The sequence below is a fragment of the Gracilinanus agilis genome, chromosome 4 (assembly GCF_016433145.1).
Source record: "Gracilinanus agilis isolate LMUSP501 chromosome 4, AgileGrace, whole genome shotgun sequence".
Classification (NCBI taxonomy): domain Eukaryota; kingdom Metazoa; phylum Chordata; class Mammalia; order Didelphimorphia; family Didelphidae; genus Gracilinanus; species Gracilinanus agilis.
The window spans coordinates 79368245-79389078 of NC_058133.1; the positions used below are offsets into that span (position 1 = coordinate 79368245).

Genomic DNA, 20834 nt, shown 5'->3' on the forward strand with positions numbered 1-20834 from the left:
ATCCCTGACCCCCATCTATCTTATTCTTGCTTTCAATGCAGCTTACTCATGATGTAGAATGTGGAGGAGATTTTTTTTTCTAGGTTATTTGCATGTTTTCCAAAGTCCCTGGAAAGAGGTTAAGTTTCTGCTCACACTGAAACATGACTGATTTCTCATACCCTAGGGAGAGGCATTGAAGTGAAAACTGGCTACTAATATGGACACTTTAGCACCTCCTGGCATATGGCCCAACTCCATGGCTCTGGGGGGTTGTCTTGGGTAGATCACTTGGGAATATGCCCTTGGGAAAGAAAGGCATCCTTTGGCTCTCAAGGAAAAAAATGACTTTTCCAAGTTTGTTCTTACTGTGAACACAAGTCATTCTGCCTCACCCTCCCTGCTTTGCCTTTGGTTTGTTGTTGTTTAGTTGTGTCTGACTCTTCATGACCTCGTGGACCATAGACACTAATACTCTCCGTGGAGTTTTCTTGGCAAAGATACTGGAATGGTTTGCCATTTCTTTCTCCGGTGAATTAAGGCAAACAGAAGTTAAGTGATGTGCCCAGGGTCACACAGCTGGAACGTGTCTGAGGCCAGATTTGAACTCAGGTGTTCCTGACTCTAGACCTGGTGTTCTAGCCACTGGGCTCAAAACCAAAATAAAAACCAAAGAGAGAATATCCACCATGTCTGGAATGCTCTCTTTTCTATACTTCCTAGCTTTTCTGGCTTTCTTTAAATCCCAGCTAAAATACCACCTTTCCTAGGAAACCTTTTCCAATTCATCTTTTTTTTTTCAACCCTTACCTTCCATCTTAGAATAAATACTAAGTATCAGTTCCAAGGCAGAAGAGTGGTAAGAACTGGGCCAAATAGAGGGTTAAGTGACTTGTCCAAGGTCACAGAGCTAGGAAGTGTGTGAGGCCAAATTTGAATTCTCGTCTCCAGGCCTGGCTCTCAGCCCTCTGAGCAACCTTGCTGCCTCCTCTCCCAACCTCTTTTAATTCGAGTGCCTTCCCTCTGCTGACTATTCCTACTTTATCATATACTTGTGTGTACCTAGTGGTTTGCGTGTTGTCTCCCCCATTAGACCATGAACTCCTTGAGGGAAGAGATTGATTCCCCTTTTCGGATTCCCAGCATTTCATGCAGTGCCTGGCACATAGGAGCTGTTTGGTTAGACTGTTGTAGCCCAGGACTACGTTCCCCAGAATTCCTTTGGTATTTCCCAGAATTCCTTTCCTTTTCATCCTCAAGTTATGTTTGTGTATAGTTGTGTGTAACCCCACCTTCGCTCTCTCTTCTCTGGCAGCCCTTGTTCTCCTCTCCCACATGTGTAGTCTGGGGAAAATTCTTTCTTTACTGAGGCTTTACTTCCCTTTACTTCAAGTTATTATTAATAAACTTTATAAAATATAATACTTGGAGTATTTGGATATGAATTTTTAATCTTACATAGCCTTTACTAAATGTTTAGTGATTGACTGAAAAGATAAGTGACTTTTGTTATTAAATAGTGTTTATTAAATATTGTTTAATAAATTAAATATTGTTATTAAATATTGTTTTGTTATTAAATATTGGCCTCCCCACCTCAGCTCTATGTTGGAGTTTTTCTAGGCTCGGTCTCCCAAAGCCCTCCTTCCCTTCCCCATCCCACTCACCAATCTCTTCATACCGCATCACTGTGCCAAGGTTGGCATTCTCATCTGGGGAAAGAAAAGAGGACAGAAGGAAGCTCCAGGGAGCAGCCCATCTTCAGGCCTGTCCATGGCACTTGATACATTATCTGTATGTTTAGGGAGCCCAGGAGAGATCTCAGAAGAAAGACTAATGAAAGCTTAAAATAACTGAATCCATCAGACCAAGCATATCCCAAATTACTGATCAAATATCAGGCAAATAGAAGGACTTTTAGAGATTCTTTTCTCTTCCCCCTAGAGGGAAGGGAGCTGTGCATATATGTGAGGCCCACGGCATGAAGGACCAAACCTGTAAAGAGTAATAAGGAGGAATACTTCTCTTGTTGGAACTCCGCCAGTAAAGTGGATAACTCCTCTGGTAGGGTCCAGGTTGAGTTTGCTTTTCCATTTGCTTTAGGCTGGAGTCCATAAGGATGCTTAAAAAACTTTGAACATCTCTTTGCCTTTCTTAGGTGAATTGCTTTGAAAACACACACACACACACACACACACACACACACACACACACACACACACACACACACACACACACTGGTGACCCGNCACACACACACACACACACACACACACACACACACACACACACACACCATGGTGACCCGCCATCTTCCTCAAATATCAAATTCTATTTGGTAACCAACCTAAGAGCTCTGATGTTGGAAATTTGAGGAAGAAAAGAGAATGCTCCCAAAAAGCCAAAGGCATTAGTGCCTCAAGAGGAAGAATTTGACTTGTTCTGTCCACTGTGAGACTTGCCATGTCTAAAATGTTGGGTTTCCAAAAAATAAGACCCATAGTTGTCTTGGCTTTCTAGATCTATTCTCAGTCATTGGGACAGCCCAGAGTCTCCCAATAAGCCTACAGTCTAGTTCTATTGGTTCTGCAAGGTGAAAGCAAGTTATTTTCTTTCAGTCCATCAATGACAACAGCTGTTCTTAGACATCATGTCTCAGTATCAAGAGCTGTGAAGGGTGGAGGGACAGGACTCATGGGCCATCTTGGGGAGGCTTTCAGATGACTATGGAATCTATGGAGAGAAAATAGGTTGCCTCCAAATGGGGCCCGGGAGGAGATGAAAGGAGCATCAGGGGGAGGAGAGGAAAGGACAGAAAAGGAGATAAGGAAAGAGGGTTCTTTTTCACTTACCAACAAAAGTGAAACGCTCCACGGGTGGACGGACACAACAAATTCGGCTCAGGCTTTCTCCCACTTTCCCCAAGATCTTTGCTGTGGAAGGAAGGAAGACAGAGACTTGCTCAAAGGCTGTCACCTTCATGGAAACCTCTAAGAATAGCATACCAATGTTGGATTGTGGGAGAAAGAAAGAGGAGGGAAAAAAGAAATATGACCAAAAAAAAAAGGTCTCTCTGCTTCATTGGTATGGTGGATAGAGCACTGGACCTAAAGGCAGGAAGGTCTGAGTTCAAATCAGGTCTCAGATACTTACTAGCTGTGTGATTCTGGAAAAGTCACTTTACCTTTCTTTGACTCCGTTTCCTCAGCTATATAATAATAGCACCTTTCTCACAGGATTATTATAAAGACCAAAGGAGATAATACTTGTAAAGATTGCTTAGCATAATGCCTGGCACATAGTAGGCACTATATAAAAAGCTTATTCACTTCCCAAGTATAAGAATCTTAAACTCAAGAGCATAGTTCTATGCATTAATTCTCAAGCATTACATCCCATATAATATTATGATGTCTAATCTACTTGTGGCTAAGGATACATTCACCTCATTTTCTTCAAAGCCCCAAATTCCACACAGACTTTATAGACTGCAGTGACTAGACACCCTGGCTTGAAATATTACTATAAAAATTCAATCCAAATTTTGACAATTTGTATAGATTTAAAAGTATATATTTTAAATGTTTCTGACCCCAGATATGCATCACAGAGTAGTAAAAAACAAACAAACAGCAAATTAGGTTACAGGGAAATTGGTTCTAGTCCCAGTTCTTCCATTAATTAATTATCAGGGTGACTTTGGTCAAGTCAGTCTTCTCTCTAGGTCTAAAGTTTCCTTGAAGAAATGAAGAGATTAGACAAGATACATTCTTCACACCTGTGAAGGTTCTAGGATTCTTTCATCAAGGGCAAACTGAATCAGTTGTATTTTTTAGTGACTATTTCTAAGCTAAGCTATTAATAATATATTTCATTAGGTAATTTGTTGTCCTTTTGGCTTGGAATCTAGAAGCCTACAATCCATTTGATGGAGTTATCCTGGAAAAGGTACCCTCTAAGTCCTGGGTGCTTTATGTTCTTGAGACAATAACAGATTCATCCTCTCCTTCTCCCTAACCAAGACTGAGATTTCCAAGATCCTCTTTCTCAAGAACACAGCTTTGGGGTTCAAGGATCAGAGAGAGGGCTTGAATTCTTCCATCTTCTACCCCATCATCCTAATGTTCATCTGATATTAGCTGATTGGATCCTGGAGACTCTAGAGGAAGTCCAGTGGACAAATGTTTGCATTCTTTGTGAATTGGTACACACTGAACAAGACTTGAGAATTCCTACCAGAAACTCAAGTGAGAATCCACATAATCCCAAATAAATACTCAGGTACTCTCCTCTTCACATGCCTTTCCCGACCACCTTTTGACTAAGACATACTCTTTTAAGAAATGATTTTTAAACCCCCTTATTATTTTGGTGTTTTGGTTTTGTGTGAGTGTGCCCTTACAGCAATGACCAATATAGAAGTGGTTTTTGCATATTACATGTATGGCCCAGATCAAATTGATCACCATCTCCACGTGGGGGGAAGGAAAGAGATGGTTTGGATCTTGTAATTTTGGAAAACATGTGTTGAACATTGTTATTACATGTAATTGGGAAAATAAATATTTTGAATAAAAATGGAGAAATAAGGATTTTACTTATTTCCTAGTATAGGCTTGGGCATAACATTAGTTATATACCTCATGAGAATGTTGTGAGCAAAGTATTTTTTTAAAAATTTAATGTCTCACATAAATATAAATTATCATTACTAATTGGTTCCAAGGCAGAAGAGTGGTAAAGAATGAATTAGATGGCTTTCTAGCTCTTTATTCTTTGAATCTCCATTTCTGGGACTTGCTGGCATGGAAATATCTGGCAACAATGGGAAGCAAGGGGGACATAGCTGGAGAGACCCGGAGAAATCCTTTCTTTTCTCCTTTTCTTTTTTTTCTTTCTTCAATTTTAAAGATATCTAATTTCATGGTTTCTAGACACCAGCAGAGAGTCTAACCCAATATCCGACTTAAGGAAATACATGAAAATGATGGTTTAAATGGTCCAACAGCAATGCTATTAGTTCTACGAAGATAAATCATTCCCTTTTCTAATTCTGATACACACAAATTTTCTTTTCCTCCATTATTTATACCCTCCAAGTTTGGGATCATTTTCTTGGCATACTTTTAAGGCATCTTGTTCTGAATCAGAACCTACCTGCAGTGGGCTTAGTGGGCACATTGTTGTTCTGATAAATGGGCTGGGGTGTCTCATGTTGTGGTTGTCCAATCACCGGCGTCATGGAAGGTGTGTTGACATTGGAAAGGATGCAGCCAGTCACTCGCTAGAGAAAAGGAGAAAACTCATAGTCAACAACTTCTCTGAAGAATTATTTTAATGAATGAGAAAGAACAGTACAGTGGGAAGGAGAATGCTGGATATAGATTTGGAGAACTGGGGTTCAAATTTCACCGAATTCACTTACTACCTATGCAATCTACTTTGGCCTTAGTTTCCTCATCTATAAAATCTGGAGGTTGGTTTAAGTCACTTTTAAGTTCTCTTTTAGCTTTAAGTCTGTGATCTTATAATCTATGAAGCAAAATTCTCATCTATCCACAAAAAAATACATTTGTTTTGTGAATCAGTTATGACCCTTCTCCCCCCTACACCATGCCCCAAACTACTACTATTAACATTTCATCTTTATATACTGCTTTATATGTTAAGCCTTAAGTGCCAGCTACTATGCTTTAGGTTGGGGACAAAAAGCAAAAGCAAAACACCTCCTGCCCTCAAGGAGCTTATGTTCTAAATGGGAAACAGCATGTTCAAGATACAAGCTAAGTAGATACCAGGTAACCTGGGAAGGGAAGGCACTAATAACTAATTGGGTGAATCAAGGAAGACCTCATGAAAAAGGTAGTATTTGAACTGAGTCTTGAAGGACAACCAGGGATAAAGAGGTGTAGGGGAGGAAGGAAGTCATTCCAAGCATGGAGAAGATACAGGACAAAGATTTGGAGATGCTTTAATGAGACAATTTATGAAGGACCATGAAGTCCTTTTTGGAGAATAACACCATTACATGGGTGGTGTACAGATTATTTTCTCTTATCAGTGTGGTAACTAGCCCTTGAAGAGATGAAAAGATTTTCACAAGGTCACTCATCTAATAAGTGACAAAGTTGTGACTTGAACCCAGGACCTCTGATTAAAAATCTAGTGTAGCTCTTACTATGCCATACTGCCCCTCAAGCCAAATAGGAGTTAGGTCTTGGTACAGAGGACGGCAATAATTTGTCTGAGCATGCTTATTTATGGATGTGGGCATAAATTCCAAATCTAAATGCAAATAGATTTTGCATTATTGATTGTTTTAAATTATGGCATTTAGGTGGCATACTGGTTAAAGTGTTGGATCTGGAGTTAAGAAAACCTGAGTTCAAACAGACACTAGCTATGAGACCTAGGGCAAGTTACTATCTGCTGTTTGCCTCAGTTTCCTCATCTGTAAAATAGGGCAGGTTTGTTGGGAGGATCAAATGGGATAATAATAGTAAATTGCTTAGTACAATGCCAGGCACATTGTAGGTCCTATAAGTAGGTCAGCTATAATAATGATGATTATTATTATCATCATTCTATAGCAATTATACATAATAACAATTGTTATTATCTCGCTGCTTCTCAATTTTCTTCAATAAATATCTATTAAGCACCAACTGTGGATATAAAAGCAAAAAATAGAGAGTCCTTGTCATCAAAGAATTTATATTTGATTGAGGGGATATAATATGCACACGAATAAAAAAGTAATTTGAGGAGAAAGAGGAGAGAGCGCTAGCTTCTAGGGATATGAGAGAAGGCTTCATAAATTGGTGGCACATGGGCTGAGAGCCTTGAAGGATTCTGGGAGGCAAATTTGAAGAGGAAATATGTTCCAGACATGGAGGATGGATTATAGTAATGAGGTGGAAGTCAGAATGTCAAGTTCAAGGTCTGACTAGTGATCCAATTTGGCTGAAATATAGCATGTGTGACAAAGAGTAATATGAAATAAGACTAGAAAGATAGGTTGGAGTTAAGACTGTAGATGACTGAGAAGATTTGATGTTTTGCTTTATATTTATCCTAGAGACACACTGGAGCTTATTAGCCAAGGCAGTGGCATGATGAGATGTGTCTTGGGGAGATTACTTTGGCATTGCTATGATAGAGGAGATGGAGAGGGAATAAATTGGAGGCAGGCATGTTCATGAAAATGTTATTGCAATATTGTACTATTCCTCGTGTGGTGGCTAGAGAGCTGGCCTCAGAGTTATAGGACAGAGAGGGATTAGAAATGTGATTTCTTGGGTATAGGGAGCCTCAAAGTTGGTTCAAATACCACCTCTAACAAATAGGCTATGCAATCCTAGGCAAGTCAAAGTTCTTGGAAAGTAAGCCTATAAACTGCAATGGAGGTGAGGTGCTATGTAGGTAGAGGGAGCTTTATCATCTGGGAGCTGCCTATGCCCAAGAAATAACAGATCTAGTCCCTCCCTGTCCTATTACGTATCTTGGTGAGAGGTTATGAAGATGTGAATTATGATGGTAGTTCAATGACTAGAGAGATGGGGATTATGGGAGAAATGCTGTGTAGTAGAATTAACAAAACCTAGCAACTGATTAGATAGGAAAGGCAGGGGACATGAAAACTTCAAAAGTGATGGTGCTCAGAAATAAGGAAGAATGGAAGGTTTCAGGAGTAAGATTAGTACCATTTTAGACATGCTGAATTTAAGTTGCCTTTGGGACTTAGCAAAATAAATGAAGAGGATAACAAGGGAAGCTATCAATTGGGGGGGGGGCGCATAAAATATCTGCAATAAGGGACTGATATGCAAGATATATAGGGAACCAACATAAATATATAGACTCAAGAGCCATTCCTCAATGGACAGGAATATAGGATATGAGCAAACAAGTCTCAAAAGAATTGCAAACTATTAACACCATATATGATTGCTGTAAGTCATCAGTGAAAAGAAACACAAGTCAAACCATTCTCAGGTTGGTAGCAAATTGACAAAGATGACAGAAGATGGGGACAGAGATGACACTAGTGCAGAGGTAGAGATTTTAAGCAGGTTAATAAAAATATGGGATTGGAATTCAGGAGAGAGATGAATGCTTGAAAGATTTGGGTGTCATCTGCATAGAGATGCTAATTGGACTCTTGGGAACAGATGAGATCACCAGTGAATAGAGTGTAGGAGAGAAGAGAAGCCAAGGCAGGTCCTGGAGGACCACCCACAGTTTGAGGAGTAGAGTGGGAGTTGTATGATTATTGAACAAATGAGATCTGAGAAAGAGGAGTAAGACAGGTAGATGCTTGCTCTTCTAGTAGATCAGACAACTGAGAACTGATAACACTATCTTCTTTCTTTGCTGACCCAGAACAAATTATTATTTACCCTGAGTGCAAGAGTAACTATTGACAATATGGAAACTGAGGGGTAACTTTATTCTCTTCATTCTCCTTCCCTGTAAGCCTTTACTGTTGGCATGATATATTACAGTCCTCTATGGGAAAGTCAGATCCTTTTGGGCTAGATGTCTGGGTTCTATCACCATAAGATCCTAAGTAGTCCCAGGATCTGGGAGTGAACTTCAGAGGGCATAAATATCTTCCATGTGCATCTCTGAAAGCATAATAGCTATGGAATCCTTTCAGAGAGATGGAAAAGTAAGGATTTGTCTAGTAATTTCTGAGTATTAGTTAACTTGGGTGCCATCTTTGGGTCAGGAGTGTGATTCTACTCCAAACAGATCTTGGAAGCATAGATTTCAAATTGGAAGGGAATTTAGATCTTACTCCTTTTTACAGAAACTGGGGACACTGAGGCCAAGAGAAGTAAAAGTCCAAGACCACAAAGATTGTACTTGAGGGCTCGAAAGAGACATTATGGTTCCGGATTTTCTTCAGGGAGAAAACAAGAGAAGGAAGAAACAGACTCTGGGAAGAGGGAACAAACATCTCAATCATGTCCCAATCCCCAGTTTACCAAACCAGAGATTTTAGGGAATTTCTCCTTGGAGTGAGATCTGGGACTCTCTCAATTGAATTGAAATATCTCATTCCCAGTGGGAGAGGGAGCTCATTTCCTCTTGTATTGTCTGATATATTGACTCTGTTTCTATATATTATCAGCTTGAATAAATGGGTTCATTTACTATTCATTACAGCTGGTCTTTGTGGAAGTGGCATTTGTTGGGAAGCAGTCAAGTCGTGGGTATATAACTTGGGTCACTCTCTCCTAGCTAAGGGATATCCATCAGGAGCACAGCTTGAACCTAAAAATTATTTTCCCTAGATTAACAATGTCTAGGAGGCAGATAGATATAATTCTAGTTTGATCCTCTTTCTTTGAAGAGAACAGTGGGCTAGCCTCTGGCACTTGCCTTTCCCGATGTGAATCAGTCACCCATCTAGAATAATGGATGGTGGAGACCCTAGAGGTAGATCACATTCACGCTTCTGTCAATACATCTCAAAAGATCCATATGGATGCTTTGGGTGCCTACTTGGGCACATGTACACTCCCCCCAACAAGGTAATAATTTTCTAGGTAGAAGGAGGGAGCCACAGGGACACACCACTTTTAATATTCTCCCTAATGACCTAGCACTATGGGGACTTATCTGCAGAGGTAACCTGACCCTGGGGACAAATGTCTTTTTTTTCCCATAGTTTACTACCTGGGAAGTTTGTCCTTTTCTCTAGCTCCCTCCTTCTTGCTGCAATATAAGTCCCTTCTGCCTAGTTCTTCCCAGGGAAGATCAATCAAGCACTGACTTCAACACTGGATAGAATAAGAACAGAGAGCTCTCTATCCCAGCTCTCCCCACCTTGCTCTCCCCTCATTCTCATTCAACCTCTTTACACATATTCAATTCCTAGTCCTGCTGTTGGGAAGCTCCAGAGCACACCTGTCCTGGGCTGCTCTCCAAAGGCAGGTGTGAACTATTGAGGCCAGTTGTTGTCTAGCTCTCAGGTGGGGTTCTATTGCTACAGCCAGGAGCTCTGGCTGAAGCTATTAGTTGCTCAGGATGAAGAGCTAAGAGGAGACAGCTCTGTGCTCTCCTTTCCCAGGGAGGGGGTGCTCTGTGACCTACATTCTCCTGCCTACCTATCACTGCTGCAGCTGAGATGTTTGGACATTTCCTCAGGACTCCAGCAGGAATTAATTCAGCTTGGACTGATCCACCTGAAATGGGGGTGCAAGGAAGTAGGGGGAGAAATGGTGCTGGAGAACCCCAGAAGCATCTGGGATTTCCATCCACTAGGAGGGAGGGCTCAAACGAGCATCTGAGGTTTTGAACAACAGCTTAGATACTTTTATTTATTTTTATTTGTAATTTATTTTTAAACCCATACCTTCTGCCTTAGAAATAGTACAGTGGAGTGGGAAGGGCAAGGCAATGGGGATTAAGTGACTTGCCCAGGGTCACACAGCTAGAAAGTGTCTGAGGCCATATTTGAACCCAGGACCTCCCATTTCTAGACCTGCTTCTTAATCCACTGAGCCACCTTGTGGTCACCTCTTAGATACTTTAATAATGTATTAGTCTACAACTGTCTATCTGCAACCAGTCTATCTGAAGTATGGGCAGATCCGAAAAGGAGTCCAGTCTAAGGAGTCTGATTTCTTTTTACACCTTTGACTTTGGGCTGGGCTGAGCTGGCTCTTGGAGGGAGTCAATGATGGAATCAGCTGGTGGGATTGGGTCTGGAAACTTGAAGGTCTGAGTTCAGATTCAGTCTCTGACACCAGCTCTAGTGTGACTCTGGGCAAATCGCTTAACCTTTGTTTGCCTCAGTTTCCTCAACTGTAAAATGGGCATAGTAACACTTTCCCTCTAGGATCATTGTGAGGCTCAAATAATATAATGTCTGTAAAAGGACTTAACACAGCGTCTGGCACACAGTAGGCACAATATAAATGCTTATTCCCTTCCTCTTCCTAACCATTACAGATTCCATGGTGTCTTCTAGCAAATCAGGTTTCTGCTAGAACACCTCCAGTTCTTACTGTCGTCATGGCCCCTTATTCTCTCCCTTCCTTCCCGGTCAATCCATATCCTTCCTGTCATTCATCTTGTTTAAACCAGAAAGACATTAAGGTCTGCCATATTGTATGGACAGTTGATGACAAACTAGATTCTAAATTCGGGGGGCTTAAGAACTTATTTTTTGTTTTTAATAGTTTGATCATTGTATTTTAAAATAATTGATTTCCTTTGTAGTTCTATGTATTTTAACTTGCACATTTAAAAAACAGCATTCTGAGATGGGGTCTTTGGGCTTCGCCAGACGGCCAACAGCTTTGAGGACACAAAAAAGATTAAAATCCCGTTTTCTGTAATTTGTAACCCGAGTTCCCCAGCCCTCCACTAGTCATGGCCCTCTGCCAAAGAACTCTGAACATACTCTGTTCCACTAATGAAGTTAACATATATTTGTTGATTGGTTGGTTTTCCTCACCTTCTCCTCCACTGGGTCTTTGGGCCTGGACTGTGGTTTCATTCCACATAATTCCAAATAGACCATAGGAATACAGATTTCAAGGCCATTTAATTCTATTCCCTCTTTTTCCAGAAAAGGAAACGGAGGCCCAGAGAGACAAAGGTAATAAAAGGCAGAGACTGACCCCTGGTCCTCTGATTTCAAATGAAGTGGTCTTCTTTTGCCTTTTTGATCTGTGGCAAATTTAGAAACAGGGAAGCAGCCTGTGGAGTAAAAAAGGCTGAATAGCCCAGCCATTGAGATGGAGAAGGGAGAATTTGGTTAGTAAGCTTAAGGTCATTGATTTCTTTATGACCTGTGACAACCAGCAGCCTAAATGAGAGGCTGGTGGAGAGGAGCTCTGCAGATGAAGGTCCCTTCCAACTTGGAGATTCTATTAGTGACTAATAGAATAGTGACCAAATTAGTCTATAGTTTTGTGATTATAATCATTGATAGCTCATTGCATTTGTCTGTGTGTGCGCATGAACACAGTGTTAGTGTTGGTGATGGTGGTGGTGGTGGTAGAACACAGCTCAGGGAAAGGATCTTTCCCAAAAGTTAGTATCTCACAGAATTGTAGAATTTTAGAATTGGAAGGGATTTCATCGGATCATGGATTTAGAGCAAGATGGGATCTTGGAGGACATTTAATCCAATCCCTTCATTTTACAGATTCATAGATTTAGAACAAGAAAGGATCTTGGAGGACATCTTACCCAATCCTCTCATTTTATGGATTCATAAATTATAAGGGATCTTGAAGGACATTTTACCCAATCCCTTCATTTTACAGATTTATAGATTATAAGAAATCTTGGAGGACATCTTACCCTATCCCCTCATTTTATGGATTCATAGATTATAAGGGATCTTGGAGGACATCTTATCCAATCCCCTTATTTTACGGATTTATAGATTATAAGGGATCTTGGAAGACATTTTACCCAATCCCCTCATTTTAAGGATTCATAGATTATAAGGGATCTTGAAGGACATTTTAACCAATCCCCTCATTTTACAGATTCATGGATTATAAGGGATCTTGGGAGGACATCTTACCCTATCCTCTCATTTTATGGATTCATAGAGTATAAGGGATCTTAGAGGACATCTAATCCATTTGCCTCATTTCATAGATTCATAGATTTAGAGCAAGAAGGGATCTTGGAGGAAATCTAATCAAGCCCCTCATTTTACAGATTCATAGATTTTTAGTAAGAAGGGACCTTGGAGGACATCCAATCCAATCCCCTCATTTTATGGATTCATGGATTTAGAGCAAGAAGAGACCACCTCAGGTTACAGATGTGGCAAGTAAAGCTCAGAGATGCTAGATAATTGCCCAAGGCCACATGGCAATAATAAGTGACAGAGACAGTTTCTGAACCCACATCTATTGTCTCCAGAGACTATGTTCTTTCTGCCATAACATATTGCCTTTCAGATCTCTTCTAGTCTAATTAAAGAGCTTCACAAGGAAATGAATCTTGAAGGATTCTAAGAAGTAGAAGTAGAAGTCAGAAGAAGGCATTCCAGGTATGTTGTTCATTAATTTCATTTGTGTCTGATTCTTTGTGACCCCATTTGAGGTTTTCTTGGGAAAGATACTGGGATATTTTGTCATTTCTTTCTCCAGCTCATTTTACAGGTAGGGAAATGGAGGCCCACAGGGCTAAGTGACTTGCCCAGGCTCACACAATTAGTGTTTGAGGTCAGATTTGAACTAAAGTCTTTGACTTCAAGCCTAAAACTCTATCCACTCTGCCACCAGCTGCCCTAGATATAAGGCATTCCAGGGACAGGAACATCTTCTAGATATGCAAGGGGAGATAATAGAACTTCAAGTTCAAGGAATAATTCAACAGTCCATTTTGGACTTAGAAGGTATGAAGGAAAGTAAGAAGAAAGAAGGTAGTTAGAACCAAATTTCATCAGGCTGAGGTCTTTGTATTTTACCATAATGGCAATAGGAGGACACAAAAGGTTTTGTTGTGGTATTGGGTATCCAGTCAGAGTGAGATAAGGAGAGACAATCTCAAAGGAAAAAAAAAGTACAAATTCTACCTCGGATGCCTTCTACCCCTGTGATTTTGGGCAGTTCACTTAAGTGTCCCAGGCCTCAATAGCCTCAAGAGCAAAATGAGGAGAATAAGAATAGATGGCCTGGGAGGACCCTTCCTGCTCCAGATCGAGGGTCCTATCATCCTATGGTCTCTCCTTACCAGCTGAAACATTGTGGTGGTTGGCCCTACTGTGGCCCCCAGTGTGCTATGGTGCCCTGACCACAGCCATAGCTCACCTTCATTAGGTCCCGGTGGTGTTCTAGAACACTGCAGGTGGTCTGCCATGTATCCTGATAGCACTCCCAGGGGTCCACCCTGCAAGAAATCAGAAGATTTCCTTTCATTTCCTCCTTTTCATCTTTATCTTGGTACCTACTCTCAGCTCTTAAAGCCAGTGAGTGTTTCCATATTGACTTCCATATTGGCAATTGACTTAGAATCTGGTGTAGAAGAGGGGAAGAAGGGTGAGAGTGATGGCAGACAGAGAGGGGAGAAAGATGGAGAGAGAGAAGGGAAGAGAGGGAGGGGAGAAAGTGGGAAAAGACAAAAAAAGGGAGACACAGAGACAGAGTGGGGGACAGAGAGGAAGGAAGAGAGAAGGGGAAAAGAAAGCCAGAGATCAAGTAGGAAGGTTAAAAGGTGGGCTTGTAAAGAGGGAAAATGTACTGGGATGAAATTCTTGGGAAAGCTCCTGACATTTGCCAATCTGTACTTTTCTAAGGACCCCAATTCTTGATCTAGGATCTAGGTATGAACCATTGGGATTCAGCTCCTCCAGCCTGTTTACCTTTCTGTACCTTTCTAAGGACTCTGGCTTCTTGCTCTAGGTATGAGCCTTAGGGATTCAATTCCTCCAGCATGTCCCCCATTCTGTACCTTTCTAAGGACCTTGGCTTCTTGCTCTAGGTATGAGCCTTTGGGATTCAGCTCCTCTAGCCTGTCCCCCCCCCCAGACACTGATGAAATCTGAGCTTAAGGGGATTGTGGGTGAACCATAGAGCTCCCCAGCATTTCCCCTTGCCCTGCTTGCCAGGTTGTGAAGTGAGCAGGGATCATTCGGGTGTTCTGGCCTGACACAGCACTCTGACTTAATTGCAAACTTAATGAGCTGCTAAATTGGGATGCTTCTCAAACATTTTCTTAGTGGCAGAGGATTTTTACCCCTCCCTACCTGAGGTTTCCAGAGATGTGATCTCACTAATTAAAAACGCTGTGGGAGGATGCATATACCAAAGGCCCCCCTCCTACACACACACACACACACACACACACACACACACACACACACACACATATCCTGCCAGCTCTTCCAGGCATATTCATAGAGATGTGGACATGTACAGACATCAAAACCACAGGGAAGCGGGCTCCCCCACAGAGCCTCTTCCAGACAGCCTTCCTGCTGGAGCCAGAGACTAGATCTCATTTCCTTGACACCGTGAAGCTCTGTGGCTCTGACCAACCCTACTGATCCTGGTGCACCCACCAGAATCAGACAATTATTTAATAAACATGAGTCTAGTTTTCTTCCCATTAACCCACAAGCCATGAGTTTGCCTTTCCCACCTTTGCCTGGGGCAGAGTGTTAGGAAGTGGTACACCTGATTCCTCACTGTGGCTCTCTCCTGGATCTTCTGTATGATAGAGATGGAATCAAGACTCCTCTGAGAGCACATCCTCCTCTGCATTTCTGTCTATCTTAAATACATCGCCTGGATCTTAGAGGGTTAAATAAAATAGTCTTAAAGCACCCTGAACTTTTTGGATAAAAATGTGTGACATGAAGTTAGAGGATTCTTATGGAAGGTCAGTCCAGTCAGAGAGCAAGGAAAGCTTGTGTCCAAATTCTACTCCAGAAAAATAGTAGCTGTGCAACGCTGGGCAAGTCACTTAACTTCTGTGTTATCTGGTCCTAAGTAAGTTTTTAAACCTTTACGTTCTATCTTAGAAACAGTACTGTGTATTGGTTTCAAGGCAGAAGATGGGTAATGACTTGGCAACGGGACTTACGTGATTTGCCCAGGGGTCACGCAGCTAGGAAGTATCTGAGGCCACTAAGGCAATTTTTTAACTTTCTAAATGACCGGAGTTGTCAATCTGTCAGTGGAAGGAGTTTCCATCCTGCAATACAGATCTCTATACTTACTAACTGTGTGAGCCTAAGCAAGTCATTTAACCTTGTTGGCCTCAGTTTCCTCATCTGTAAAATGAGCTGGAGAAGGAAATGGCAAGTCACTTCAGTATATCTACCAAGAAAACCTCATACGAGGTCATGAAGATTTACATAGATAATCTACTAAAACAATAACAACATTGATGAAATCATAGGTCTAAACCAGTGGTTCCCAAACTTTTTGGCCTACCGCCCCCTTTCCAGAAAAAAATATTACTTAGCCCTCTGGAAATTAATTTTTTTTAAATTTTAATAGCAATTAATAGGAAAGATAAATGCACCTGTGGCTACCACCACCCTCCCTGGATCACTGCAGCACCCACCAGGGGGTGATAGCGCCCACTTTGGGAATCACTGGTCTAAACCCTAAGAAATAAAATAAAAGGACAAAGCACTGATCTATATGAAGTTCTTTCCACAAAGCATTGATAATAAGCTCCAGATATAGAAAGACAGACAGATAGATAGACAGGCAGGCAGGCCGTTAGGCAGGCAAGCAGAAAGACAGACAGACAGATAGATAGATAGACAGACAGATAGATAGAAAGATAGGTAGACAGGCAGTCAGAGAGAGATAAAGAGACAGAGAGACAGAGAAAGAGGCAGAGAGACAGAGAGAAAGAAGGACAGAGAGACAGACAGAACAAGAAAAAGAGAGAGAAGGGTAGATACCATTACACACATACACACATATATGTATTAGCATATCCCTATCTATATATGTATACACATACTGTATATATATATATGTATATGTACATAAAAATATATACACACATATGTGATTATTTTTTGTCTTTTTGTTTCTCTTCTTCACTCTTGTTCCCAGTTGACTCCCTCTTCTTCCTACTTTCTTCCCACTGAGTTCAATTTCCTATCATTCTCCATTCCTTTCCCAGAAACTTAAAGGTACAACTTATTTTTACTTTCGTCAGGAGAGGAAATACAAGCTAAATAGCGTGCCCTTATGAGAAGGCTCTCTTTTCATGCAAATTACAACCATAGAAAGTTTTTTATGTACAATTAGCATAATTAGTGGAAGCTTTCTGTAATTATATACTGTGAGCTTCCCAGAAAATAATGTCTCTACTCTTAGGCCAAGATCTATGCATTGTGGTTGTCTGACAAAGGAGATGGGAGTGAGGTGGATGGCTTTTCTCCTCAAACTTTGTGCCTCCAGTTCAGAAAAGCCAGTTTGGAATCCTTGCAGCTCCATCACCAACTCTCCGTCAGAAGAATGCCATCCACCAAACCTGGCCCAGGGAAGCCTCCCTGAAGATCCCCTCTTATTCCTGATCCAGAGCCCTAGGGTGATCTTGACAGTTCTATAGAGGAGTCATCCTAGGGTCTTGGGGTTGTGATTTGCAGGGAATATCTGGCAATCAGGAATTTTCAGGGATCTAAACTATGGGGAAATGGCAGGCTACATGAGTAGTGAGAAGACAGGCATGGTTGGGATTGAATGAATTTGATTGCTTTACTTCTTTGAGGTCCCTAAATAGCTTAGATAGAAGAATTCAGGGTCTATTTGTCTCTGTCCATCTGTCTTGTCTTCTCTCTTTTTCTTTCTGCCTCCCTTTGCTATCTGACACCTTCTGTCTCTACTGAAGGGCATCAGTCAATTCCTCCTACCTGATCCAATCAGAAGACTGGACAGCCAGTTGGCACATGATCAAACGATGTCGGCTGGATACCAGACCCTGGGGAAAATCAAAGCAATCATTAGAAACCTTCCTTATCAATCAATCAATCAATCAATCAATCAAATGTTTCCTATGAACCATAGTGGCCACAATGCTAAGTGCTAGTAATTCAAAGAAAAGGTAAAAGAATCCCTTCCCTCAAGGGGCTTACATTCTAATGAGAGAGACAATGTGTTCTAAAATTGGTATCTATAAGATACATATAGAGAAGGAGGGTAAACTGAGAGAGGAAGGCATTAACATCTAGGAGAGACTTGAAAAAAGGTAGTTGCAGAGAGTGAGAGGGGCATCTGAATTGAGTCTCGAAAGAAGCCAGGGATTCTGAGAGATCAAGGTGGGGAAGGAGAGCATTTTGGGCATAGGGGACATAACCTGTCCTTGTGCTATTTCCTCCAGAACTCTCCTACTTTCCTTTTCCAAAATTAAGATCTCATGGATATTCCATGCATATGCACCCTATTTGCACTACACATTTGATCCCAAGTCATATCAATTAAAGGAATACACTTCCTGGACTAAGGATTTTGCTGAACTTCCACCATCTGCAATATCTGTCTATTTGTACATCCTCATTAGACTTAGACTAGGAGTAGAATAGGAAAGAAGCAAAGGAAATTCAGAAGAAAACCTATCCCCTGGACAAAATCCCAGAATCCCACCCATTAGTCAATATTTATTCAGAGAGTATACTTTGTACCCAACCAACAAACACTTCTTTGTCCTTCTGTTCAATCTGGGCCATTGTGTGTCTGCATCAGACAAATCAGATGATGACAATGGGCCTGGAAGAGAAAAAGGACTCCAGGAGGAGGAGCATCATGGGAGCTCAAAGGGATCTCAGTTTTACTCCTTAGGAAAAAGAATCTGGAAGCTTTCTGGGACACACAGCAGGGAGGAACTAAGATATCCCTCCTAAACTGGGTTTCCAGAAAACAGGACTCCAACCCCCAGAGCTTTCTTGTCTGCAAAGAGGAAATTAACCCCTGGACTGCTGGCTCTCCCCCAAAACTGTTGCATTTGCCTCAGGTTTGGAAGCCACCCCAACTTCTGCTTACCAGGTGCACTGGGCCCTCTTCTAATTAGTACTGACTCAGCTTGGCACCATGAAGCTGATGCCTCATCTCTAAGAGGAGTTGGCATCTGCTTTCTCCCAGCTGCTGGCCCCATTACCCTTTCAATCAGGTCCTATTGCAGTTCAGATATGAGGCCTGGGATGGGAGTTTCCACTTTTTTACTCTTCACAAAATCTTAATTATTGTGCCAGCTTTTTCTTTCAGGAGCAGGGCAAGAAAACCAAGCCAAAAAAGAGAGAGCCTACCTGTTTTCCATAGGAGTCATGGACAGGAGAAACAATTCCACCGATCACAATAAACCTTCCAGTCTTGTGCAAATAATCCCTGGCTCTTTCTAAAGAAGAGAAATGATTATTTCAGTGGAAAGAAATCTTTTTGGTTCTTCGAGCCTGAGAATCATCCATATTTTCCTCTTTTTAAATATAACATTCAACACTGGAATGCAACTTTTATTATTCCATTGTTTAGCGAAACACTTAATATATAGTGAGTGCTTAGTAAATGCATATGCTGATTTTTATTGATTATTAATGATTCCAAAAGGTTAGGGATCAGGGTTTCTAGTCCTTCATGCAAAGACATTTAGAACCAAGAGTGGTTAAATAAGTCTTTAAGATATTCTATTATAGGAATATATCACAGAGGCTCAGAGGAAATTTAATATGAGCATCTATTTAAGAATTGTTAGTCTGTATTTTAGGGAGTTATCTCCATTAGCACTTTACTTAAATTCCAATATAGATCAATGACCAAAAAAAAAAGCCTTCTGTAAGCATGAAAGAAATGTTGATTGCTCCCCATCATATTACATAGGAAACTAACCCAAAACAAATTTTAAAGGGCTTTCTATATAATTGAAGATACTTAACCATCAAAAAGGAGATCCTCTATTTTCACAGTTTGGTAAAGAAAATGAAAAAGAAATTTGCAATTACCCAAAGGAAATCTAGCCTACTCTTCCCCTCTCCCTTCAAGTCTAGACCAAATTCATCATCTATCTGCAATGTCTGTTCTTATACTGATAGATGGATCCTCTTGCCATCCAGTTGTTTTATCATAGTTTGAACTCTGGGCAGTCTTCTTCCACTTAGGTTTTCTCCCGTGGATAGTTAAACAAGTCTCTGTTGAATGATTATGGATCTTGTTTAAAAGACTCTGACATGTTTCAGGATTGATGCAATCAGCAGAATATCATTTGCAAATAGGAATCTGGAGGACCTCATCACTCAAGACATATATCATTTTAGCAAGCTCTTGCATGCAAAACTACTTCAGGTTCAGCAGTGAATCAGAGCCAATCTGGCTTTTATTCACAGAGAGAAAACAGATATAGAATATCTGCATGTTCTGAAGGGAGAAGTTTTCTTCCCTCCTCAGCCCCCTGCTTAAGCCCAGAAGCAGGTTCACCCAACTTCTGCATGGGAGGGTTGCATCAAGTAGAGCAGTGATTCCCAAAGTGGGTGCTACCGCCCCCTGGTGGGTGCTGCAGCGATCCAGGGAAGTTGGTGATGGCCACAGGTGCATTTATCTTTCCTATTAATTGCTATTAAAATTTAAAAAATTAATTTCCAGGGGGCTAAGTAATATTTTTTCTGGAAAGGGGGTGGGAGGCCAAAAAAGCTTGGGAACCACTGAAGTAAAATGTGTTACACATGCTCATAAAAAGTAGGCTTTCAATGGCCAGGCTGCCATGACACTACTATCATCTGATAAAGCAGTAACAAAGTATTCAAATGCTCCCAACAAATTACTAGCAGGTAATGGAGTTCATGGTCAAAAGAAGACATGAAAGTTTGACCCACTGCCTTAGAATATTTATAGTTAGATGAAGGCCTGGGAAATGATGCCAGCTACAGTGGATTCTATACAGCAGGCTCTTGGAGTCATTCACATTCACACCTTTGAACATACTCCCCAAATAAGTCTCAGACCTCTCACCAAAGAGGTGGTTGACTTTGGGTGCAGAATGAAGTCACACATTGTCCAGCATGGCTAATGTGTTGATGTGTTTTGAACTCTGTGATAAGGCAGAGCTCCAGGGGTGATAGCTAGAGAGGGAGGTGTCACAGGGAAGTAGCAGTGATCTTAAAAAAAGAACATCAATAAAACATTTTTCAAACCACACTTCTTATGCACCCCACCTCCAGATAGAAAGGTGATGAACTCAAGGTACAGAATGAGACATGAATTTTGAGACATGGCCAGTGGGAGAATTTGTTTTTCTTGATAATGTCTATTTGTTACAAGAGTTTTCTTTTTCAAAAATTTTCTTCAGATGGATGGGAGGGGAAAAGAAGAAAGAAATGAAGGAAGGAAGGAAGGAAGGAAGGAAGGAAGGAAGGAAGGAAG

The 20834-nt window shown here is 41.1% G+C and overlaps 1 protein-coding gene across 1 annotated transcript in view; it reads right to left on the bottom strand.

Moving 5' to 3' along the window:
• Positions 1 to 20834, bottom strand: part of NMNAT2 (nicotinamide nucleotide adenylyltransferase 2) — a 97461-nt gene that overhangs the window by 25354 nt on the left and 51273 nt on the right. The window contains exons 2-7 of the mRNA XM_044674902.1: positions 18731 to 18819; positions 17342 to 17409; positions 13773 to 13851; positions 5137 to 5263; positions 2832 to 2912; positions 1647 to 1691 (exon numbers count right to left, since the gene is read on the bottom strand). Of these exons, the coding sequence (XP_044530837.1) occupies positions 1647 to 1691; positions 2832 to 2912; positions 5137 to 5263; positions 13773 to 13851; positions 17342 to 17409; positions 18731 to 18819 (489 nt within the window). The remainder of the gene's footprint in view (positions 1 to 1646; positions 1692 to 2831; positions 2913 to 5136; positions 5264 to 13772; positions 13852 to 17341; positions 17410 to 18730; positions 18820 to 20834) is intronic.